Here is a 26,967-nt window from a genome sequence, read left to right on the forward strand (position 1 = left end):
GATTAAGGGCTAGGACAGTGTCCTGTTAAATTTAAATGGGCATTTTGCATACAGTGCATCAAAATTCTAAACCATTTACATCTTGGGAGTTCCCTGGCAGTCCAGTGGTTACCACTCAGTGCTTTCATGGCTGGGGGGCCTGGGTTAGATCCCTCAACGGGGAACTAAGCCCAGCAAGGCCAGAAAGATACAACATTTACATGTTTTGTAGTCATCTTTCTTGCCTTATAAAGGGTTTGTACATACTCTCCAAATAAGTTTTTCGCTCCTCTAGAATTCTTTTACATACATTGCTAATTTTTTAAAGTACTCAAAACAGAGGTTAGGGATAGGGAAATTCTATTCCCTTAGTTCATTTTCTTCTATTGAGAAAAAAAAAATAGCAGCTCAGATTAAGCACAAACTATTTTGGAATCTCTTTCTTCTGAACTTCATTTTTATAATTTTCTCACCCAACTTCCAACTGCTTTGCAAAGATCATGCCTTTTTACTTCAGGTATCTAAAATGTCGTTACTTACTATATACTTGCCTTAGCACTGAACTTTGTGGTGACTTTGTTGAAAATCCCGCTGTAGTTTGACACAGCATTAACTACTTCTGATTACTTATCTAGTACATGGGTGATAATACCCAGCTTTCAAGAAAGGAAGATAGTTGAAACACCTAATTTGACAAAATTAGGAAATGGCAACGTCAGTTCTAAGAACATAGGAAAAAATCTGAACAGAGAATTGACATTTCTGCCTGCTGTTAGTGTTCTTTAAAGACCACAGACAGCACACACAGTTGTAGGCGGAAACAATACATCTGCAGACACTGGCAGACAGCATTACCCGCCAAATTTGGCCACAGTTTCTTAAGATAAATAACTTTTCGGTGACGCGTAGGGCTGAAATTACATAAACAGCAGAAATTACTAAGACCTAAGCCTACGAGTTTTGTGGGTTTCAAGATTTCATGCAATCAATACTCTGACATCTGTAACACCATTTTGTTACTGATGCCAGGAACGTAAGAGATTAATAACATCACTTGATGACTTATGTTCAGATTTTGAATAAACTAAGTTTAATTCTTTGGAATAACCATTCTTGAGCCACATTTTTATTTAGGTCATTAAGACAACCATAAGCATCTCCTTATAAGGAAAAGTTTCATTAAAAATGCTAGAGAGCTGCAGCCTGTTTTGAAAACCAATACTTGTAGCTTGTTATATTAATAGTTATAAATGTCTAAGGCTTATTAAATGAAAACACCCATAAGTTTTATCTCAAGAGTCTGAGCAATAAGAATTTTAAAAAGCTGACAATGAAAAATAGCTGAATATTCTGGGAGATTCCATAGTAATAGGAAATGGCACTAACTAGTTACCTTCTCAATCTTCCCCTAGAAATGACTGTTCCGCCTATTAATATCATCTTTTAGGGAGATATCTGTCGTTATAGTGTTCAGAAGGCTGAAAAACCTGAAGAATATGAATAGGGAAGCTCCTTCCTAATTTTTAACTACAAAACACCAAAAATTGAGGCAACATTCTCTAGTGGGATTGAAATTACCTGAGAACTAACTTGTAACACTGGATATCTTTTAAAACACTAGCTCCTTTTACCTTCCCTTACATATCAACCAAATTCTATTCTTAAAGTCGAGTATTTCAACTTTTCTATTCAAAAGACATTAATGGAAAGTTGAAACCACAGCCCTGAATATTAAACTTTCTTAAAGAATGTCTCCTTACTTGCACTTTTGGTAAATTTTTCTTCCTGTTAATTTTCTGAGAATATGTTAACTTGATTGTGAGCCACATTTCTATAAAGAAATACATCTATCTTTCATATATTACTTGAGTCAGGTCAATGTTTGTTAATCTACTACCAACTATTTGCCGAACAGAGAGAATTCATCAGTCTCAGAAGGAAAATAATCCTAGTGGTCAATACTTTTTTAAAAAAGGGCATTTTTCAAATGAGTAGTCTGACATTGACATAAAAAATATAAAAGGATGACTTTATTAAACATACAAATTCAAGAACATTCAAGTTTTTTTAAAAAGAGATTACAGCATGAGAAGACAGCAGATCAATGGTAATGGTATATATATATATATAATACTTGCCAAACGGAGTATAGATAAGACATACTAACTTCAGTGCTCAAAACAACAAAAAGAATGTTGTATCTTCCTTAGCTGTTTATACCTCTATGACTACTAAGTGGGAAACTTCTCAGCAGGCGCACACTTGCAGACTTATTTCCCATAGTAAATTTAATATGCTGTCATTGATATATATGATATATACATCAATGATATATGATATATATCATTTTGAAATGTCATAATATATAAACCTCTATCTTAGTTCCTTTTCTACATTGCCTACTTCATTAGAACTCTTCCCAACCTACCCCAAGACACTAGTAAGCATCCTTCTCTGAGCAGGACCAACTTGGTCAAAACAGGATATAGAATGGCTCTAGGCAGAGGAAAAATCTCCAATAATATTCTCAATTCTGTGTTCACTTTTCCTTTTAGCAGCTACCTAATCATATCTAAGATGGTATGAAAAAACCATACATGTTCAGAGAAAAAGAAAAGCATTTTGGACTATCAATATCTACCTTAGTCCTGCAGCTTCCCTTTATCAACCAGTGAACACATTATTTTAATTTCTCAACTGTGAACACAGGCAATATTTAACAAAGCACCCAGAAACTTTGTGGAAAGTATCATAAAATTTCCAAGGAGAATGTGTTAGGTGTGGGTAGAGAAGGCAGAAAAATCAAGAGAAACCATTAAGAAAAACATGGCAATTCACACAAAAAATGCTTTCACAAAATACTTTTAAAAAATGAATAAATTAAATTCAATTTCAAGTAATACCCCCTCAATATTTTCTCATTGTTTTAGTGTTCATAAAAGGTATAATATATGCCTCTAGAAAAGGAAATTATCTTCTTTACCTACAGAATGGGTAGAGTACCAGCACCAGGTGGAGTTTTCCAAAAGTACAGAGAGTTTGAAGAAACCAGTAAACTAAGTCTTTTGACTCATTTAATCCCTGTCACAACCTTTAATTTTAAGACTCGTACCTTGAACCCCTATGTACTAGGCTAAAACTGCTCTTATTTCTGCATATGCCAGTGACAAGTAATTAGGGAAATGAAAGATCTGATCCTACTCGGGTAGATCAAACTCAAAGATCATTTTGTTAGTCTAAGAACTATCCTAGTCATTTTAAGTAATCTTAATCCATATTTTAGAATCTGCCAGGAGATTTTTAAACAAATTATTCACCCTGCCTGGGTCTCCAATCAAGAATTTATGGCTATTACAAATAACTCTTTTTCACCTCACCTCACAATACACAACAGCAAACTTTAAAGAACAATAATCATAAGCTCATATCTTTGAAAAATGGATGCAACAAAGCTTCTTCTGCTGTTATTCTTGAAGCCGGATTTAGATCTAGGAGTTTATCAAGCAGGTCGTAAGCTGCATCAGGGACCTCATCCCAGCCTTCTAGATTGGTAGGAGACTCATCAAGATTACCCCCACAGCCATTACTGTCCCCTTTACACAACGAATTCCCTGAGTGTTGTGCTTTAGGTGTTTGTATGAGGTGAGCACCTTTATGGTCCATCTTCTCTGAAAAAGCTGGGTCTTGAGAAGTGAGCTCTTGTATATCACTTGTTAATTTAGGAGTGTTAGAATTTACACCTCTGAGCTTCTCACAGAGTTTTCTCAAGTCTTGTGCTGGAACTTCTTTGCTACACAATATTGATTTGCCTAGAAGAGAAAAAATATACATATTTTATATTATTTGAATATATCAGAAGTCTCTCCCACGAGAAACATGCAAGTCCAACTGCATGCTTTTTGGATATATTTACACTGAATATGAGATAGAACATCACGTGCTATATTTAAGTTGTGTTTTACCTTACATAGCTGAAGGTCAAATCATAAAGTGAAAGATAGTAAGTAGAAAGCAGTGACTTAATAAGTAAAGGACTCACTTGACTCTGTCAAAGTCTCCAGCTTCATTATATTCTTCTGTAATCTTTAATCAGCAGCAGCTCCCATTCCCTCTCCCCCTTCCAAGCTTCTACATGCCTCTAACTACATGGTTCCTGTCTTTGATTAGGATGCCCTGCACCTCCCCCCCAACTCCGTGCCCAGAATACTCCCACTTAGGGCACCACTCAGTTCAAGCATTACCTCTAAGATGCCTGACACTCACAGAGTTGATCATCCTAAGCTTCTGTTATATCCTGTGAAGGTTTCTATTATTACTTTTGCTATTCTGTATTGTAACTGATAAAATATATGTCTGTCTCACCTGCTAGACTATGAGCTCTCTGAAGATAGGGACTATCTTATTTATCTTTGAACCCCCAAAACCTAGACATCCATACTAGGTACATACTCGGTTCTCAATTAATGCCTGTTGGACTAGACAAAAAGGTATTATTCTGCTTCTCACGTCTTTGTTCAAATATCACATCCTTATTACAGATGCAGTCCTTAACCAACCTATTCAAAATAGCTAAGCCTTCTTCACTCCCTTTCCCCTTTTATTTTTCGCAATACCACCCGTCTGTCTGACAGTATGTATTTGTTTATTTTTTCTCCCCCGTTAGAATTTAAGCTCTATGAGAAGAGACTCAATAATAGTCTATCTAACCTAGTACCCATACGGTCTCAATAAGTGTTTTTAAATCAGTTAATAAACCAACCAGATCTTCGTTTTAAAAAATATAAATGTCTGAAACAATTCCCCAACAAAATTATTAGACACGGGCAAAAATAAGCTAGGCACACAAATAGGCAATAGTCTGTTACTTTTGCCGTATTTCCTTATTAAATAGAAATGGCTCTAAACAATGAGTTTGCACAGCACTTAAATTCCTTTCTGGGGCATGTGGATTGTTAACAAAACAATCTATCTCTGGATGATAAAAAGTTACTTTTACATACACTCATCTCTGCTGGATAGGTGGACTAAGGTGGTGGGAAAAAAGGTGGTGGGGGGAAGCAGTGAGGGGACAAAGGAAATAAACTACCCAAAACTAAGTTTGTGGGGGTATAGCATGTTAATCCTGTTTTACTTTTAAATCTATTTCATTATTCCTCTTCTCTCTAAAAAATTATAGCCAGAGGAGAATAGCTCAAGGTTTTTCTTCTGAATTTATTTAATTCAACGAGTACTTAATGACAGTCTACAATGGGGCCAGGTCTAGGGGTTGAGGACAGAGGGGAAGGTTACACACAACACAAGAGAAGTAGAGAAGTGCTCCTGCTCTTCTGGTAAGTCTCTTTGGGTCATAAAGGGGGACAAGGTCATCGCTGTTGAAGTTCTGAATCCTTTTGTATTCAGCCCAAAGTTATAGTAAGATTTGACTGCAATACAGCTGACCCTCGAACATTGAGGGAGTCAGGAGGGCTGACCCCACGCAGTCAAAAATCTACATATAAATTTATAGTCTGTCCTCCGTATCTGCAGTTCTGATCTGTGAATTCAACCAACTGTGGATCGTGCAGTACTGTAGTACTTACTGAAAAATAGCTGCAAATAAGTGGATCCAAGCAGTTCAAACCCATGTTTTTCAAGGGTCAGCTGTAACTACAGAAGTCATACTAATGAAACTAAGACAAGTGCTATATAGCATTTTTTAAAATATGAGAGCAAGCATTACAATGATAGATCTCTAAAAGCCCTTGCCTGCTATGCTATCATGATGCTTGCCCTACGATGTTTTTTTGTTGGATGTTGCACTTGCATTTTTGGTCATCATTTACTATTACAAATGGGGGAGATTTGAGTTCTTCAACAAAATGTTTAGGGTTTGATAAATTTCCTGTTCATAAACTTCTTATGAAGTTATTCAATAGCAGATGATAGTTTTCCCCATCAGTTGAAAATAAACATTCTCATGTAAGAATACAATTTCCAAGGCTTTGCTTCATGGTTCCATTTCCCATGTGTATATGTAATATCTCACCCTATCACCCTCAGATAAAATTTTCTTATTGTAGTTTCAAGAAAGGTGCCAGTCGTAGACTGACTGTGCTGCAGAACCACAACCGCCACTAAGCCTTCCTGGTGGATCAGACCACGGCACTGGTGCCCAAGTGAGGGACAATCATTTTTGCAGTAGTTCTTACTCAGAAATAGTTCTTGGTCAAAATCACTTGTTTTTTCAAACTAACAAGTCTCAATGCTTTCTAGGTATCATACTTTTCTGAATCATATTTTCCAGGAACAGGTGGGGTGAGACAGGCATATGTATTTCTTGAAGTTCCTCAATTCTGATATGCACCCCTGATTAAGACCCACTGATTCTGGGGCTGGGCAACAGGCAGCCCAGCTACTTTTGAGGTGGGCTGACTGAAATTTTGTTCCAAAGGAGTGTTCCATATTTTGGGGCAGCATGCTGACTCAATTACCCCCACCCACTTTGGAAAGTATTAACTATAATTGTGCATGGAGAATAAATACAAGGTGGCCATTTGAGTTCAAGTTGTTGGCAAGAGCAAGGCTGAGATAATTCTCAGGTGCCCTATGAGGTACACTGCATATCCCAGACTTGAAGTACAAGAATTTGTGTAGCTAAGATGACTTCCCACATCCAATAAATGCTTATAATATTACTCCATCAGTAAAGGTATTCTGTTCATTTCGCTTCTCCACTACTCTAACCCTAAGGAACCTGACAACAACATACATCCTATTATGTCCCCTACTGCAGTCCTTACTACACTGTATTATAATTAACTATTTACTTGTTAATACAGACTAAGAGTATTTAAGGCAGGCCCAAGAGCACCTGATGCTTAATAAATATACAATAAACAAATTAAAACATATTATGAAAAATATTTGTGCAATAAAGTCAAACTATAACTACAGGGAGTTAAGATTTTATTCCTTATTCTTTTGTTTAAGATTATAAAGTTGAACTTTAAATATTGGAAAAGTGTAGTACTCTGCGCTTGATAAGATAAACTGATTACATGTAGAGAAGTGATAAATTATTTTCTTACACAATGCAATTAATTTTCAAGCAATTGAGAAACTTTGTATCTAACACCAGAGAACATTATATGTTTATTTGTAAAGAGAATTTCATAATAATTTATTAAGTGATTTGTAGGAGATAAATCAAAGGTATTTGTTTTGTTCTATAATATAAAACTGCTTACCAAAAGTTTTAGCAGCCTGGATAGTTTCCCTGGATCCACGAATTGTCATAATTTGAGCCAAAGCGGTTAAATCATCACTTGCTTTATAAAATGGATATCGTCCACTAAGCAAAGAAAGGAATATGACACCTGCAGACCACATGTCAATTGCTGTAACAGAAAACAAACTTTAATTTTACTCCTACATCAGTAGTTCTCAACCTTTACTGTATATTCAAATCCTCTTAAGAGCCTTAAAAAAATTTTGATGCCCCGGCCAATCCCCTCAGAGGTTCTGATTTAATTGGTCTGGAGTAGGGCTCAGGCATCAGTTTTTTTTTTAAAGTTCCTCAGGTGCTTTTAATGATTTCAGGGTTAAGAATCCCTGGTTTAACATCCTTAATGCAAAATACAATATTTTCTTTCTTGAGCAACATGAAAGTTGCTAAGTTTAAAAGGATATCTCATCACTAAGTAAATGCACATTTTATAACATCAAAATAAATCCAAAGTAGCTATGTAGGAAAAAATCTGGATGTACCCCAAGAGTTACACACCCTAGTAATGAAAGTGTTTCACTTTAGTGAAAAGCATTAAACGTTAGAAGCTCATCTTCAGCAAGATGTTAACCCTAACTTTTGCTGTAGAAACTATCAATCTCTAGAATTCTGGCAGTTATGATTAAGACCAGCTCAGCCTCATGAGAATAAACTCATTTTTTAAAAAAATGTTTAGGGGGACTTCCCTGGCTGTCCAGTGGTTAAGACTCTGCACATCTACTGCAGGGGACATGGGATTGATCCCTGGTCGGGGAACTAAGATCCCACATGCCGTGTGGCCAAAAGAAAAATGTTTAGGGACATCTTCTCTCCTAATGGCTGAACTCCCAGTATCATCAAGTTATTGGCTCTACTCCCTTGGCCACTGCATCATCTGCCTTTCTTGGTTCCCTTTGTACCTCTGCCTGCTCCTTCAATGTTTCCTTTAAGCCTTAAGGGCTGAGGTTACCCAGAGTTCCAACTTCTACTCTATATACTCTCCCTTATTGGCCCATACACTTCACAGCTTCAGCTACCTTTTATATAGTAATCATGACAGTCAACTGTATTTCCAGTCCAGACTTCCCTGTGCTTCACTTACTTTTATTCTGTTGGACATCTCTATCTGGATGTTCCACATATATCTCAAACCAATTATGCCCCCAATCATCTTTATCTTTCCCTGTACACCAGTTACCTCTTTATTCTCCCCTTGGTTACTGGTACCCATTCAAATCTCCCAATCTAGGAGTCTGATAAACATCTTGGATGCCTTTTCCCCACCACTTCATACCCAAATCCCGCATCCAATTATCCATGAAGCTCTGCCTTTCCAATTCTTTGCTCTTCTTTTCAAAGATTTTTTTGATGTGGACCATTTTTAAAGTTTTTATTGAATTTGTTACCCTATTGCTTCTGTTCTATGTTCTGTTTTTTTCACCATGAGGCATGCGGGATCCTAGCTCCCCGACCAGGGATCGAACCTGCACACCCTGCACTGGAAGGTGAAGTCTTAACCACTGGACCGCCAGGGAAGTCCCCAATTCTTCACTTTTCTGTTCATTTGTATTATTACTGCCCTCGTTCAGGTTTTCATCATCTCTCACCTGGACCTGGTCCTCTCTGCACACCTGCCAGAATGACCCATCTAGAATACAATTATTACCATCCCTTTCCCTTGAATAGCTTTCCAAAACCTACAGGGTACAGTCCAAGCCATATAACAACTGTGATCCGAGACTGTCTACCTTTTTCCAGGTTTATTTCTCACCACTCCTTGACTTTCATCATACATTCTAGAAACACTAAACTTTTATTGATTCCTGTATGACCATGCTATTTCTTGAGTTCCTCTGCTCATGCAAACCCCTCACTCCAATTTACATTCTCTTTTCAGACGTTCTATCTTCCATGAACTTCCTTCCATAATCCCTTCAGATAAGGTTAGATACCCCTAAAATACTCTGTATAAAGTTTTATAACCATACTTAACAGGTTATTTTATATTTGCGAGTATGTCCTGACCAGAGTGTAAGCAGAGTTTCATTCATTTTTTATATCATTAGCAAGCACAGAATAAACACAGAACAAATGAATACATTTCTGTAAGGTCCATAATCCAAGTGAACAGCAGGGTTCATCTATTCAATAAGATGTTCCATGACAACTCTTTCAGGCTATAGACTTTTTTCTTTTTCAAAAATCTCTTTAATGCTATTATATTGTTTTCACAATAATAAAAAATTTTAATCAAACACACAATCATATGTGTATCACAGAAGAATTTTCAGGTATTAGACAAACATAAAATGTTACAAGTCTTAAGTTAGCAAATACTACTAAACACAATTTTTTCCCCCACAAAGGTGATGTTAAAATTATTCCTGGTGAAATCATCTTGTAAACAGATAAGCAAAATGCAATCTATCGGGTAAAAAAAAAAAAAAAAGGAAACACTAGGATTAGGAGCTTTCATAAATAGCACTATCTCAAAAATGGGAATGCCACACTGCTAGAACCACTTACATAACTTAGTTAAAAGCAGCAGAGCTCAAATTTAATCATAAGTAGACAAAAATCATAAAATAAAATACACCCACGGCAACCAATTTAACTGGGTTCTGTATTTCTAGTGCAACATACCTGTAGTTTGGTTGGGGCACTTTGTCAAGACCTCTGGTGCTCTGAATCCTGGTGTACCTGCCCTAGGTGCAACCTGTTGCCGCCTTATGATGATGAAATAAGATTTTTCTAGTTATGTAGAGTTTAATTATTTAAGACCAAAAAATAACATTTATCAATTTAGTTCACAGTAAATTCTACCTTGATATCTATATAAATAAAAGTTATTACAAAGCAAATGATAATCCAGTGTGATGAAAATCCTGGATTTTGTTTCTATAGGTCTCTCCCCCGACACCAGTTCCCAGGCCTTATTCCAGAAGGGTTTTAAGGTAACTTCCAGGCATAGAAAGAGGTAGTATATGGTAAGAACATAACAGAAAAATAGAATACAATGGGAACTCTGAGGTATAAAAATTTATTTCTGTTTGGAGTGATTAATTTCTGAGATACTTGTTCACTTATATACTTGAGTTAATCAGGAAAGGCTCATGAAAGCTTATAAAAATCTTGAAGGGAAGAAAAAATTTATGTGGCAAAGAGTTGGAGGTGGGAGTGAGAGAAGAGTTCTAGTATTTGGTTCAGGTTATTCTACACAGGCAAGAAAAAAGAAAGAAAACAAGATTAAATCAGCAAGTAAAACATGCAATTCTGAAATTTCATAAGAGCTATCCCTACCCCTACCAAAATTATTTGCATGTAAAAGTAAATGTGTTTTCCAAAGAGCATTTGCATGTGAAGGGAACAAATATGACAATATTTGTCATTTGCTCTTCAAGGTACCAATCTGCATTAGTGCCTATGCAGTTCACAGAACTGCATTGTTCCCTTTCACTCACTCAAATCAACTGTCCACCAAAATCAATGCAATTTCTCATCTTGTCTGGCAGCATGCTGGTGATTTTATAGCACCATCAAAACACATTACCTTGAAAGGCAAATACTGCAAACTTTATCTGTTGCATAACAGTCACAGGTCAGGCTAGCTGGGCAAGAACTGGCAGTTTTCCTCATCACACTACTATTCATAACTTTTGTAGAAACAGCCTTCTTTTTTGTTGCTAATTTTCTAGATAGTAAATCCACAGTCTTTGACTGCTTCATAAGCTGTAAAAGAAAAGTCATATTCTCTATTTTCATGGCATTTAACATGATGCCTTTGAGATGCTAGTAGAGCAAAAAGCAATAGGGGAAGCATAACTTTCAAAACTGCTGAATGTGCTGTTGGATTGTAAATAAACACTCGTCTATCAAAATATTTAAGGTCTTTTTAGGTTACTATGTTGAATAAACATATTAAAAATTTACTAACCATTCCTAGTTTGGTGAATATTTGAATTACACTTTATTAGAACTTTTCCTGAAATGTTACAAAACAATTACATTCTAGTGTCTAACTCCATTTCAGAACTGTAAACTGCACAATTACATTGGCTAAAATCAGTTTTAATTTGTTCCTCATGCTATCTAGCTGCTACAGGATATCATAAGTCAATTAAAAACCACTTAACATTGGTGATAATTCTGTAAATTTTACAAACATCTTTACGCTATCAACTGTGTGTCAGAAATGTGTTAGTTGTTGGGAGCTCACGTTCCAGCCAATGAGAGAAAAGGCCTTAACGTTCTAAATGTTCCTTTAGAGAAAGAGCAACAATAGTCAGCTAATCAAAAATGACAAAAAATTCCAAAAGAAAAGTTCAGAACTGGAGAAAATGAAAGCATTGACTAGATGCTCAAAGCAGTAATACCTTCTGCTAAAGCAAAACTCTTAAAAACTTACTAATAATAAAAGCTAGCCATTCCCCAAATTCTCTCCAGTGTACGACTGACTGATGATTGCACTATTAAGCTACATTACTTACTTTCACTGCAGGGCTCTCATGTGAAATGGAGCTGTGTATATTGAAATTTCTTTCTCCAAAAACAGAGCGCTGGACAGAAAGGCCTACAGATCCCTCCTACAATACCAACAAAAACAAGGAAAATAAGGATTATATCTGTAACACTTTCTGCCAGCTGTACTCTGCCATAGTTTTGAAAGAGTTAAGTGACATAAAACAAAAACAGCTGCATCCAAGTCATTCTCAGGCACCAAAACACTTCTGTGAAAGGAGAAAACAGTCTAGACAGAACTCTCAACCCCCATACAATGTTATCATAGTCCACAAATATATATAACTAAAAAATTCTAAAACCACCTGCATGGATGTTACATTTTGCTGTGCAGCTAAAATGGAGATAGACACTTCAGAATTTTTCCCCTATAACTAATGCTTTCTTTTAAAAAGGGTAATTAATATGAACTTTATAACATGCAGGGAAAATTACTTTCCGTTTTTGTTATATAATTCAATTATAATGACAAAGACATTATAAATCTACAAAGCAAAAATTTCAGTTTTGAAATCAAAACAATCCATTGTAAATCTTAGTGAAATCTAATCAATTGAATATATAACATATGTAAACAACATTGTTTTTTTGTTGCGTTATCCTAGAATTATAACTCCCCATGTTGAATGGAGTACATTTCTAAAACCGTATTAGTACTTAAGAAATAAAAGAGGTAGAACCTTTCCATCTTTTCCTTGTTTAATCTGAATCTGTGCACTTGTGTAGGGCCTTTTAACAGCAGTTTTTGTGGTAGGCTGCTGATCCAGCTCCTTAGGTGCTGCTGGGCCGCTCAATGAAATTTTGTTTCCGGTGATTACATAGGATTTATTTTGTGAACAGCTTTCCTGCTGAGCTTCAGACTGGACAAATTTGAGAAGCTCTATTTTCGTATCGTGGGTTCCTTGGGCCAAACCAAAGTCTACCAAGGCATACCTATGAAACAAAAATAAGCACTTTTACTTCTCTGTAACAAAGCTTAGTTAATATCATAATATGCTCAAACCATATTCACACAGAAACTGTATTCTTTGGGGGATAAATTAAGGATTTATAACATTCTTGAAAAAAGAAAAGTAAGTTTTACAGACAAGGTAAGGATTTAATAGCTAACTACTGAAAATTAAGGAAAGATGTATCCCACACAAGAAAACATCTTTTCTCCTCTTCTTCCCATGGCTTGTGCAGACAAGGCAACAAGGAATGCAGGATGTAAACACAATCCTTTGTCCTCTGATGGTGGCAGAGATGGCACCATAGCAGATAATTTTTAATTAAACAAGTTTAAAAGAAAAATAAATTAAAATCATGGTTTAAAAGTCTGATTAATTAAAGAAAAAATTAAAAGTCAGGAATACAAAAGCCCAAGAAAAGAAGTTATGGTTCTATTATCCTTATTATACTCAATATGAGCCATTATATAAACAGCAGTTTTTAAGTTTTCAGCTTACAATGCCTCTATGTATATAATCAGCATAAAAAAGAGTCAAAAAGCAAAACTTTAGTGTTGAAACATGAAATTGGCTATCATGTGGTCCAATCCCCTCATTTACTAGAAAAGAAAAATGAAGCCCAGAGATAAATGTATAAGGTTAAACAAACAAAAAACTAGACCCTTTCTAAGTCTCTTTTAGCTACTTCCACTGAGCCATGGTACACCTCATGACGTACACTGTTTTACTAATACAATTTTTTTTTCTCCTTGAGTGTATTTCCCTTCCTCAACCACAGTGAAAATCTGAAACAGAAAAAGATGTGTGTCACTGTTACAGGATGCTCTGCATCTAAGAGGTGGACCCCACGGCACAGATTCAGTCAAGTATTAAGTATTTGCTGGTAACTTTCCATACTTACTTTCTCAAGCGCCTATTATATAAAAAATTGCTGGGCTTAACATCACGGTGAACAATACCAAACTGATGAATGCGTTTCAAAGCTTTGAACAGATTAAACATATATTCCCGTACTTCTTGAAAAGAAAGAGAATTCAAAATGTCCTAAAATAAAGTTATGAATAAGGTTATAAGATTGTTTTAATGAAATATTTAGCTAATAAAAATTCAAGAAATATTAAAACCTACCAAAAAGGACTCATGTTCCAGATATGGCATAGCAATAACCACATGATCATTTTTCCTAAAGCAGTATTTAACTCCCATGACATTGTCTTGCCCCCTAGTGGAAAAACGCACAACGAACTTGAGAAGAAAGGTCAAATGAACTGAAACTTTATGCAGTTTTTTAAAAAATGCAGTTTTAGCAATGCATAAATAATGCCAGAAAACTAACTTAAAACCATCACCATACAGGAGAGATTACTCATTTAACTGACTTATGCAAGATGAAGGTTTTTTTTAAACAAACAGTACCAGTTATGAGGTTATAATTCAAAATGAGATAATTATAATTTTAATTGAGGAGGTGACAGAATGGGAAGGAAAAGATGAATAATAAAAATGAATTAACAAGACTTAGTAGCAGATAAGATGGTAACAGTAATAAATAAATCAAGTAAAAATTAATAATAGCTAATATTTATTGAACATTCACTACATGCCAAGCTCTGATCTAAGCACTTCACACCTATCAACAAATTCACTTAATTTTCACAACAACCCTATAAGGATGGTGCCATTATTTCCTACCCCCCCCCCTTTTTTTTAACATATAAGGAAACTGAGGGACAGACAGGTTAAGGAACTTCCCCAAGGTAACTCAACTAGTAGGTCATGGAGCCAGAATCTGAATCCAGGCAGTGTGCTCCAGACCTAGACTCTTAACCACTAGACTATACTACCTCAGAGAAAGGTGAGGAAAATAGGGTAAACTGGATTTTCAGAGTTTTGAGACTGAGTAACTAAAACAACATGGATACCAACAAAATATGTAGAGAAAACAGGAAAAGAAGCATCAAAAACCAAAACCTCATCATTCTGATAGAGATAGCTAGATACAAGACTATATCTTAAGTGAGAAGTCAAGTGTAAGTCAGTGACAATATTATAGATAAATGATACCTAAAGCTGTGAAATTATTAGAGAAGAGAAAACTGAGCCTTGGAAAAGTCTCATGTTGGAGGGCAAAATAAGGAAGGAGCAGAAAGCCCAGATAGGGACATCCGCAAGTGAGGAGTTTTCAAGGAAGGGGTGATCAACAAGGAGGTCAATTAGAATAAGGGCTGAGGGAAGGCTTTCAGTCTGTCAAAGAGGAATTAACTGGCAAAAAGAAATTAACTAATTTTCAGAAAGCAGTTTAAGTGGAAAGGAAGAGGCCAAACAGGATTTAAGGAGGGAAAATAGTATACAATGGAAACAGAACATAAAGACAATTTTCCTGAAATACCTGTCAAAGAATAAAAACCAGTGTGGGAGCTAGAAAGGAAGCAAGATCAGGTAGACTATTTATAGCATGCACATTTTTGAAAGAAAAAGTGGTAGAGGGAGTTATTTAAAGTGTGGAAAAAGGAATAATCTTATTCAGGGGACTAGAAGGTATTATGTAATCATGCCTTACAGAAGCCATCTTATCCTCTTGTCTTCTGTAATAAACAGAGGGGTAAAACAAATTAATAGGCGTGTTTATTCATTCAATAGATATTTAGTGGGCACTGTTACTTGACAGACACTATGTTAGACATTAAGGATGAGAAGGTGAATTAAAATTAACATGATTTCTGCCCTCATGGACTTTCCTAAATAGTGGGCAATATGGATAATAAACCAGGTAACAAATAATGACAAATTATGGTAAGGGTTTTGAAAGATATCAAAAGGTGCTGTGACAATAAAAAATAGAATCTAATTCAGAGAAGACCTCTTTGAAGTGGTACCATTCTTGCTCAGAGCAGAAAGATGAGGAGTTAGCATGCAAGGACTGGGAGGGGTCTTCCTGGATAGGGAAGAAGTATGGGTAGTGGCCCTGAAGTGAGAAAGCTCTTGACACAAATTTGAGAAGCTAAAGAAAATAGAGCACAGTGAAGGAGGTGGAAAGACTGGCATGGGATAAAGTTGGATTTTTTTTTCAAAGAACATTGGGAAACCACTGAAGAATTGTTAAGTAGTGGAAGTAATAGTATCCAATTTATATTACATACATACATATTTTTATATTTTAAGGATCACTCTGGCTGTTTTGTGACTATGGGATTAGGAGGGGAAGAGAAGCAGGCTACTATAGTAATCTAGACTTGGACTGAGACAGCAGTTGAGAAGACAAAGATATGGATGAGATTTTAGATATATTTTGGAGGCAGAATTGCCAGGACATGGTGATGGAGTGGACTAGGAGAGAAATGGAGAAATTGAGTGTGATTACTAGGTTTCTGCCTTGAGTAACTAGGTAGACTGTGGTACCATTTGCTGAGATGGATAGATGAAGGCAGATTGTTGCCATAGGTAATTTTTGGGGCAGATGAAGGTGAATTAAAATTTAGCTTTTCGCATATTAGGTTTGAGATGTTTATTAGGTACCCAAATGGAAATATCAAATCGTCAGGTGGATACATACAAATCTGCAGTTAAGAGGTCTGAGGTTAGATATACACTTACAGGAATCATTACTGTATATTTAAAGCCACGTGGAATACATGACACCACCTAAAGAAGTCTAGAGAAAGAAAGTCCAGGATCAAGCACTGAGGAACTCCAACATTTAGGGGTCAGGTGGAAGAGGAAGAACTGGCAAAGGATACTGAAAATGAAAGGCCAAATAAAGCAGGAAGAAATCAAGGAGTATATGGTAGTACAGAAGTCAAAAGACAATGGTTCAAATCAATTATGTTAAACACTGCCAGGAGTTCATGTGAACAGAAAAAGGAACCGGCAAAACAAAGTCATGGTTGCCCCTAAAGTAGTTTCCATTTAGCATAGAGGAGAGCAGCCTCACTGTGTGTGTGTGGCAAAAGGCGGGTGTGGAAGTGAAAACAGTCTGTGCAGGTAATTTTTGAGAAGTCTGGCCATGAAGGGAAGCAAAGAAATAATGGAGTAGCTGGAAGGGGGACGGCGGTACAGGGAGGATAAGAGATACTACATCACGTCTCTATGTTGACAGGAATGACCTAGCAGAGAGAAACCACACAGAAAGACATGCCAGAGGATTCTGTTGTTCAAAATAAAATATGAGATGAGGCTGTCAATATCTGGGGAGATGTGAAATATGAGTTCCCCACATTTTAAAAAATATCTACACCATGGAAGCCAAGGTTTATGATTTGGCAGGAAGATTAGAAAAAGAAGTGGTAAGAGAACAGGAAGTCAAGCTGAGCCTCAGGAGAAATCCACTTTAAAAATTAATATAAAATTAACTAGCCATTCCAAGATCAGTGGAAAAGTGCTAGCAAACTGCAAACACCTGACTGAAGAATATGTTTAATCCACAATCGCACCATCCCTATTAGATATCTACTTAAAAATCTTAAAAATTATATACAGCAGTTCAATTAAAAATATCTTTAAATTGCCTACCCAGCCACTGTTAGGCACTGAAGCTCAGCTGCAATTCTTACAGGATGACTTGTTGGAATTAAGTGTTTCAGAGCAATTTTCTCTTCAGGTCCCACTTTTAACTGTGTTGTGGCCAAATACACAGAGCTGAAAGTGCCTGTAAAACAATTTATTAGATTTTTCAATATTTGGTTTTTAAAAATGTTTATGAGACAATGCTACAATAATTCTTAAAAACTGTTTGGAATCCATAAAATTATCATAATCTGTCATCAATATTTTAATGACACTGAATACAAAAAGCAAACACATTTGTAAATACAACTTATTTTCAATTTTTAATACATTCTTAACTGTCCTCACATCTTTAGGGGGTATATTAATTCAGCAAAGCTAAATAGTAAATCTGTTTAACTGAGTTAGCATAAAATATTTCCATGGTATGACTCAATCTACCAAGTATCTTTCTACAATATTATCATTGGAAATTACTTTCTTAAGACTTGGATTCAGTTCTGTTAGAAGTAAAAATGATAACAGTCTTGGGGGCAAAAAAAACTACATTTTTTATTTTAAAAAGTTTTTTTAAACTTTTAAATTCACCATGAAACTAAAGAGAAAAAAATATAAGATTTGGTGGTCAGTTAAATCTGAGAAATACTGAGTTAAAGCAAATTGACAGATTATTTCTAGAACTTTAATGTACTGAAGTACGTCATAAATAACCAAAAGGGAGCTATACATGCTATAGTTTTCAAACTTATTAGCCTTAGAACACACTCCACTCCTCCCCCTCTCCAGGAATAGTTCGCTATTTGTTATGAGGACATCAGTTTTCCAGAACAAAGTTTTTGAACACTAAGTCAGTGTTCAAAAAAAGGTAAGAAAAAAAAATAAAGATTTGCTTCTTACATCCCAAATCATCTCATCTTCTAATCTCTCTGCCCTCGCTGACTCAGCCTTTTCTCATCTCACACTTTCCATTGTGAAAAGCAAGCAATGAATAAATGGAAGTTTTGTTGTTTTTGTTTTTACTGTTAAGTTTTTATTTACTATTTCTCAGTATAGCCACTAAAAAGTTCTATTATCTTTTATCTTCTCAATCCCTTCACATCTGTCTGCCAAATTCACCGTTCATTCAATCAATGTGATTGCCAGTCTCTCAATGGTATTTACATAAATACTGACTATCCTATAAATATTGTACCACTTTATTTTCATCATTTTGCCATGAAAAATTGCCATTGTTCAACATACAATTCTACCTAAACGCAATGGAGAAAGAGAAAAAAGATTCAGCTTTCCATGATCAAATCCCCCCACTTAAATCTTAAACATTTTATTTTTAATAATTATCTTTAATAATATATTATTAATATAGCAATACTTTTTTTAAAGCAAGCATCTGCCTTTTTATTTTTAATTAATTAATTAATTAATTAATTAATTAATTTTTGGCTGTGTTGGGTCTTCGTTTCTGTGTGAGGGCTTTCTCTAGTTGTGGCGAGCGGGGGCCACTCTTCATCGCAGTGTGCGGGCCTCTCACTGTTGCGGCCTCTCCTGTTGCGGAGCACAGGCTCCAGATGCGCAGGCTCAGTAGTTGTGGCTCACGGGCCTAGTTGCTCCGCGGCATGTGGGATCTTCCCAGACCAGGGCTCGAACCCGTGTCCCTTGCATTGGCAGGCAGATTCTCAACCACTGCACCACCAGGGAAGCCCCCAGCAATACTTTTCATAGTATAAAATTATAAAGGTTAAAATAGGACTGTTCATTTTACTGTAAATATTTATTTATTCTTAGATTCTTTCCAAGGAAAAAAGAAAAGCTGATAATTAGTAATATAACCATGGTCTTAGTATTTTTAAAAGGAGTATTTTTCCAATAAGAAATAATAATGAAAATCAAGATTATATAAAGGAAAACAGGAGGAAAAAAAGCTTATGAAGATAATGAAGTATATCCCCAGATTACCTTCTCCAATTTTGTCCTTAATCTTAAACACATTACCAAGCTGTGGTACAGCTTCGTAAAGCTTCTGAATATCTTTCTTAACACCTATCAGGGAAAAAAGAATTTAGGTACAATTAATTACTTAGGTTGAAAAATCTCAATAAAATAATTTCTAAAACATAAGTAATTACATTACAAATAAAAGTATCTATAATAAACCTTAAACTCATGATAAGACTAAAACCCCATCAAGTTGCTCTAACTCACATACCTCCTGAACAGACAAAACTGCAAAGTAACTGAATCACTCACACCCAATTGCTGCTACTCTGAAATTACATACTAACATATAGATACATTGTCACTGCATAGAGTACAACACAATGAAGAGGCTAAATTTAAAAAATAACTAAACAATTTGTGCTGCGATCACTAGATGGCATGACAAGGACACAATGCAATCTTCTTGAAAACTGTTTCTTTCCCCCAAAGATACAAAATCTTACAGGCTTGGAAAAGTTTTACATATTGAATATTCACAGTATACTCTAGAAAGAAGGTCTACTAAAGGTCTCAAGAATGTTAAAAAATATATTCTTTAAAAATTGTCCCAATTAACAGTAGTATCCTATATCTTGACAGCAGAAAAATCATTACTTTTAAATAAATATAAGCTCTTTACAAAAACCTACATGGTTAAAATTCAGAGAGGCAATAATACAAAATGTGATAAACTACTGGACACAAAAAAGAACTACATACTTAAGAGTCCTCAAATTTTATTACAACATCTAGGCCAAGCATCAGCTACTTTTAAAGTTATAATAACATTCTGCATCATGCAACAGTTTTAAGGCATTTTCAAAGCACCTTCACACATATTATCTTTTCAGATCTACATAACAGCACTGTGATATTGGGAGAACAGAAATAATTATCCTGATCTTTCAGAGAAGGAATCCATATTCAGGGAAATTAAATCACTTATCCAATTTCACAGAGGTACTGCTGGTAAGTTTATAGACTCACTCATTTAACAAACACTGTGTTTTTAAAAGTGCCCAGCAATTGGCATATTAAAAACACAAATGAACAAAGGTGGTGGAAGCCCCTGTTCTCTAGCAGCTTAGCCTAGTAGAAGAGACAGATGTTAAAAGCTCACTTTTAATACAGGATTTTAACTGTAATATTAGAGGAATGCACATATTACTAGGTAGAAGGGGGGAGGGGAATGAACACTCCTGAAGGTGCCAGGTGGCTTCAGGTGACTGTTAACGTGTGTTTTGAAGCATTCACCAAGTAGAGAAAGTGCAAGAAGGCATTTTAGGAAGGAACTACTATGTATGCAAAGACATGGAAAAGGAAAAAGGCATGGGTTATTGTGGAGGGAGGGGAGAGTAGGAGAGATAATAAAATTCAATGTGGCTGAGGAAGGAAAGGCAGAGGATGCAAAGGAAGGCCATGTAAAGTTTTTAAGCAGGAAGATGACAAGTGGAGGATAAATCTGAGGTGAAGAATACTAAGAATACTAAGAGGTGGAGATTAAATAAGAGGCCAAGAAGACCTAATCCAGTAGCCTTTCCACTACATCACTCCATCTAAGGTAATGGGAAGAACTTACTTAAATTACCCTCACCTTCCCATCTACCTTGCAGATGAACTGGAGAAGCTTCATGGATTTCAATATAACAGGCAATATAACAGTAATCCTGTGAACCAGTTTTGGAGATGACAGGCCTAAATCAAAATGCTGGCTCCACTATTACCCAGCAGGTATGACCTTTCTAGAGCATACAGCTATCCTCTGTGAGCCTTAATTTCCCCATCTATAGAAAAGGGGGCATAACAGTACCCATGCCGCTGAAATACTGTGAGGATTAAATGAAATAATATACACAACACAAGAGCAGCTTCTAACACAATGCCCGACACATTGTAAATATTAAATTATACTGGTGATTCTTATTGCTGTGGTTACTATTATTAACATTATTTCTTTAGGGCTTTTACTCTTACTATTCCCTCTGCTTGAAATCCTCTTCCCTTATAATTTCGTATGGCTGGCTCAATTGTCACAGTTTCCTCTGACATCGCTAGTTAAATTAGCGCTCCTCCCATTATCCACATTACCCTGTTTATTGTCTTTGGAGTTCTTATTCACTATAAAATTATCCTGTTTATTTATTTGTTTGCTGTCTGCCTCCTCCCACTAGAATATAAGCTCCACCAGTACAGGCTCCCTGTCTGTATAATTCACCACAATGCACTCGGCTCTTAGAAAACTGCCTGGCATGTTTGTTGAATGAATGAATTCTTACTATCATCATGGTTGTTCAGAGACAGCTGTAGGAAAAAAAAAAAAGCAGAAGTTTACAAGTTACAAGAGAGTGAAGCCAAAGACAAAAGCAATCACTTCACCATCAGCTACCACACTACTTCTCTCTCGAAAACAAAACCAAGGCCTGGGGGAAAAGCTGGCTTTCTAGCAGTAATAGTTGCCACAGTCAATTACAATCATTCCTAATGAGTGTCAAGTCCAACCAGCTTCAAATTCCAATGTCATAGGAAAGGCATCATGAAAAGGCACTACAATGATATATTCAATTTGTTATTACATTTCTTTGATTCTAAGACACAATTTTAATGACTCTGAAATTGGGATGCAACTTACAACTGTTGCTGGCCAGCATCAAAACTTATACAACAGGTGTCAATGACCTGAAGAAAATTCAAGAAATCACAGAGGAGCATTCACATTTAATCCTTAAGAGCCAAAATGGCTGTAGGGAGGAATAGTAGAGGTGGTGAAGTAGAAATCAAATGTAGGCCAGCTCCACATAACTGGGTTGTTCTTAAGAACTCATTAACAATGGCTTGTTAAAAAAATGAATTATTCAAAGAAATTCTGCATCACTAATGTTTGAGAACAGGGACTTCCCTGGTGGTGCAGTGGTTAAGAATCTGCCTGCCAACGCAGGGGACATGGGTTCGAGCCCTGGTCCGGGAAGATCCCACATGCCGCGGAGCAGCTAAGCCCGTGATCCACAACTACTAAGCCTCGCTCTAGAGCCCGTGAGCCACAACTACTGAGCCCGCATGCTGCAACTACTGAAGCCCACGCGTCTACAGCCTGTGCTCCGCAACAAGAGAAGCCACCACCGTGAGAAGCCTGAGCACTGCAATGAAGACCCAATGCAGCCAAAAAAACAAAAACTAATGTATGAGAACAATATTGTGAGGGGAAAAAAATAGGATATTAACAAGTCTGAGTATAAAAAGTGATTCAGAAGGGACAGATCTGAAATGTTTATTTTCCATTTCATGTATGTCCCAGAGATATAGAATTATTTGTTTAATTACATCTAAAAGAACTCTTCCAGTAACTATAAAAAAAAATTCTAGGTGTTAAGGAAAGCACTGTCACAGTATAACTGGCAGTATTTCTTAGCAGTACATAAAATAATGGTGTATCTTACAATTAATGGTGTTTGGGTATGACAAAATATTTTTAGAACCATTTGTGGTTTTTTTATTACTAAATGTATTGAAGTGTTTGTGTGCATGCTTTGTTGTATATACATGATTAATTACACCAAAAGCTTTGTAGTAGGATGATATAGTTTCATGTGGCTATTTAAATTAAAATTAAACAAAATTAAAAATCAACTTCCTCAGTCACATTAGCCATATGTGACAACATACAAACATTTCTGTTAGTGCATAAAGTTCTAATGGACAGTGCTGATACAGAAAAAAGCCTGGAATCTAAAGAGTCTGGATTCATTCAACTCCTATAATTAAACCACATTACTGTTCAGGTTTTTAACCCTTAAAACAAAGGAACTGGATTAGATGAACTTTACCTTCCAACTACAATATTCTATGCTTTTCCTACGAGTTCCACATTTTGGAACTTCCCTTTGCATAAACATGAGCTGGCAGTTAGTAGTAGAGATGCTGGTTAACTGTTAGAAATAAGCAGGAAGAAAATATAAGTAGTAAGAAAATACTGTAATGCAAGGCCATGTGAATGACTATGCAAGCTCAATGTGCTTCCACACCACCACTCACTTACTATGCACTTACATATCTCTACAAAACTCAAACTATGTTTATATTAAGGTTTCCTGTCACTGCAGAACAACTTTGATGTTTCTGAACAACAGAAAAATTTCCTGACAACCAAAGTGAATGAAAAATCCCCAGATTATGAATTGGGAGATGAGAGTAGACAGTGAAAGAGAGTACTCATATCAAAAGCTAGAAAATACTACTAAAGGCAGAGACCAATGAATATATACTTTGAGGACTGGGGAAAGACCCTGAAAAAAGTCCACAAACTAAAATATTATTTAGGTCTTCATTAAATATTATGAAGGTCTACGCTTCTGTTTTGAAATTTTAAGCGATTTTTTTTTCTGCTACATAATATATCCAAGTTGGCTACAGCAACAGCATCCTTAACTATACTCCCTGCTTTCACCCTCATCTTGTTCCACATAAAAGCCAAAGAACTACCTCCTTTCCTCACCCCTCTCTTCGACTTCACTCCCATCACTCTCCCACTTCCACTCACATGACCTCCTAGCTATTTCTAAATGCTAGGCACACTCCCAGCTTAGGTTCTTCGTACTTGCTGATTCCTCTGTCTGGAATGCTCTTCCCCAGATACACACACAGCTCACTCCTTCACCACCTTCAAGTCCTAGTTCAAATGTTACCACACTGAAGCCTTCTCCAACCAATTACACTTACTAAAATCACAATCTCCTCTCCCAATACCTCCTATCTCCCCTTCCCCTCTACATTTTCTTCACAGCACTAATCACTTTTGAACATACTATTTATTCATTTTCTATCTCTATCCACTAGATTGAGGGCACTGATTTTTGTCTGTTTTACAAACGGATTTATTCCTAGCACCTAGCACCTAGAAAGGTGCCTGCACATAACAGACATAGACATTTAAGAAATATTCATCATACAAATGAAATGTTTTCAATTACTTACCATGGAGTAAAACTGACCTCCAGGAATATATGTCATGCTTATTCTGGGGCTTCATGTATTGCCTAAAATAATGCTTCCTATAACTAGGGAGATCATATAATTTAGCCCAAACTGGGAGAGTCTTCAGAGTGAAAGGGGGCACTAATAATTACACTGTGACAACAGGAATAAACTGGATCTGTCTCAGGCAAACCAGGACGTTACCTATAAACCACTTTAGAATCGTAGGCTAAGAGTATCCATAAAACACAATGAAAGCAAGCCTTCCAGTACAGTTCAACAGTATGGAGGAGACATTCAGTATATATACAGTTTATACTTCATTCTTTCACTGAAAAGATCTTTATCACTTACTAAACTTGGCATATGGTAGATACTTAAAAAAAAAAAGCCTGCTGAAAGAATAAACATTTGAGCTAATACTTTGCCAGGTACTTTGTTCACCAGCATTTTTCTTAATAGGAAAAAATGGAAAACAATCTAAAGGTTCAATAAGAAAAGGCAATTAAATAAATTATACGATACCATGCAGTGGAACATTAGGCAGTCCAAGGGCAGAACATTAAGAAATGTTCAAGATATATATTGCTAAGTTAAAAATGGAGATCAGAAATAAGTTGGCTGTGATCCTAATTCAGTTTTTTAAAAAATGTATCTCTGTATGCACAGGAAGACCAAAGAAATATAACAAAATGTCAACAGTAGCAATATCTGTACAGTGGGATATTTTCTTACTTTGACTTTCTGTATTTTCTTCAATAAGCATGTATAATTTTTATCAGAAAAATAGTTATAAAAAGCTGACAAATATCCCCAAACAAAGGGTCATACTATGCAGGCATTGTACTAAAAATTTTACTTTATATCCTTTGGATGAATGATATCTAATCATTCAACCTAATATTTTCAGGCACCTACTATGTGCTGAAGACTGTTAGGCCCTGGGAATACAAAGATATATAAAAATCCCACCATTCAAAAGTTATTACATCAAAGGAGAGTAAATCATATTAGATCATGAGACAGTTATGTGCCTGGACTTCATCAGCTTTACTCCTTATTCAAGTTATGTTTTTGATATAATCTTACCTTTTATTAAGGGTCAAATAAAAAAGAACCATATGAATAAAATTTCAGCATGTTTTATAAATTATCAAAGGTACTGTTTATAATGCTCAATGTTCTGTTACATATAAAAGCCACCAAACTTTGGAAATTTGGAATAAAATTCACACCACTCTTCATTTCCTAGCAGGTTTTCAGAAGAGTATTAGAATAGTAGTTTTTACCTGAACGTATGCTAGATCCAAGTCAGATTCATTCATTCATACCCTCTGCCTAATGCACAATGTACATCAGGAGCTATACAAGATACTGCCTTCAAGGACCTTATAGTATAACTGAAGAGACAGAATACACAAGAGTGCTAAACAATACAAGAATAATAATAATATAATGACTGTTAATTGTATTATGTGTCTGATGACATAGGGAAAGGTGAACCATGAAAAACAGGTAATTGCAAGAAATATGGAAGGCAAGAAGGAAAGCATCCATGAAACTGGATGAAAGTGGCATTTTAAGATTATTCTAGTGGCAGTGTACAAAATGAACTGGAGGATGAAAAAAGAAGTGAAAGCAGGCAGTTTAAGTAAGAAACTTCGTTGTAATTCAGGAGCAAAGTGTAAGGGAATGAATTAATGTGGTGAAAGTGGGAATGGTAAGAGGCAACACTATACATACTAAAAAGAAGTAAGATAAAATTGGGTGACTGGATGAGGGGAGCAAATACAAAGCACAAGTCAAAGATAACTCTAAAGTTTTAAGCATAGAAACTTTAACTGGAATAATAGTGGCTTTCATCAAATAGGGACATCAGGAATGGTACTCATTTTAACATAAAGATGAGTTTACCCTTAGTCAGAAAGCAAAAGTATGGGATGTCATATTTTTCTAGGGTCGAGTTAAAGTCTATTTTGTAGTGTATAAGTATATATCATGGACGAAAGGTCAAAATTAATATTTTTGAAAAAGCACTAAATATGCTTAAGACAAAGAGAAAATAACATTTAGCTACATTTTAAGAAAAGAAAAGAGAAAAAAAAACAACAGTCAATTGGAACTCCTATTTAACCAATATTTATTAAATGCCTGCTGTGTCCCAGGCACACTGCAGGAATGAGGGTGCATGTTACAGTGTACAAGATTAGGCATTGTTTGACCCTCTCCTTCTCATTCCAAGGTCTGGGTAAGGGTGAAGCAACACTTCATGAGGTACACTGAGATACAGTCCTTCATTACTGCTACAAACATTTCATTTACTTTTGTCAACTAATTCTGCCTTTGAATATGTAAGTTAAAGTCCCTCCAATGCCAATTTCTAAATTCAAGCTTAATGCAATATGGTGATTAGAAATAAGAACACAGGTCTAGAAGAGAAATTCCAGTTTGGGTATCAACAAACTTTGTGTTCTTAGACAACGACTAATATTAGACTGCAGCAACTTCATCTGTAAAATGACATGGTTGGACTACAATCCTCCTTCTAAAATGCAATCCAATCCTAAATCTAGATCTTATGAAGCTTCACTGATTCATAAAATGCTCCTATATAAACATACAACTCACTTTAAGATTCAGGACGTGTTTTTTGTTGTTTGTTTTTAAATAATCGAAATTCCAGAATTGTTGCCTGTACATCTTTGGCAATGAACACATACCTGGTAGTTTAAAATTCTGCTCATGTTTTAATGAGCCATCCGCCAGAAACCGGCCGCGAGGAGAAAAAGCCGTTGGCTCCTGCATCTGAATCCCTAAAGAAGCCTCCAT

At 35.9% G+C, this 26,967-nt stretch overlaps 1 protein-coding gene across 1 annotated transcript; it reads right to left on the minus strand.

Moving 5' to 3' along the window:
- Positions 1-2,779: 2,779 nt before the first annotated feature.
- On the minus strand, positions 2,780-26,967 carry CDC7 (cell division cycle 7; the record flags this gene model as incomplete). Its single annotated transcript, XM_082834199.1, has 11 exons — positions 2,780-3,788; positions 7,206-7,355; positions 9,866-9,948; positions 10,773-10,951; positions 11,710-11,805; positions 12,421-12,673; positions 13,592-13,734; positions 13,819-13,912; positions 17,200-17,335; positions 19,150-19,233; positions 26,859-26,967. The coding sequence occupies 11 exons, from the start codon at positions 26,965-26,967 to the stop codon at positions 3,394-3,396; spliced, it is 1,722 nt and encodes a 573-aa protein (XP_082690325.1). The 3' UTR covers positions 2,780-3,393.

The sequence above is a fragment of the Leucopleurus acutus genome (genome assembly GCF_964270905.1).
Source record: "Leucopleurus acutus genome assembly, chromosome: 2".
In the NCBI taxonomy this organism is placed as follows: Eukaryota; Metazoa; Chordata; class Mammalia; order Artiodactyla; family Delphinidae; genus Leucopleurus; species Leucopleurus acutus.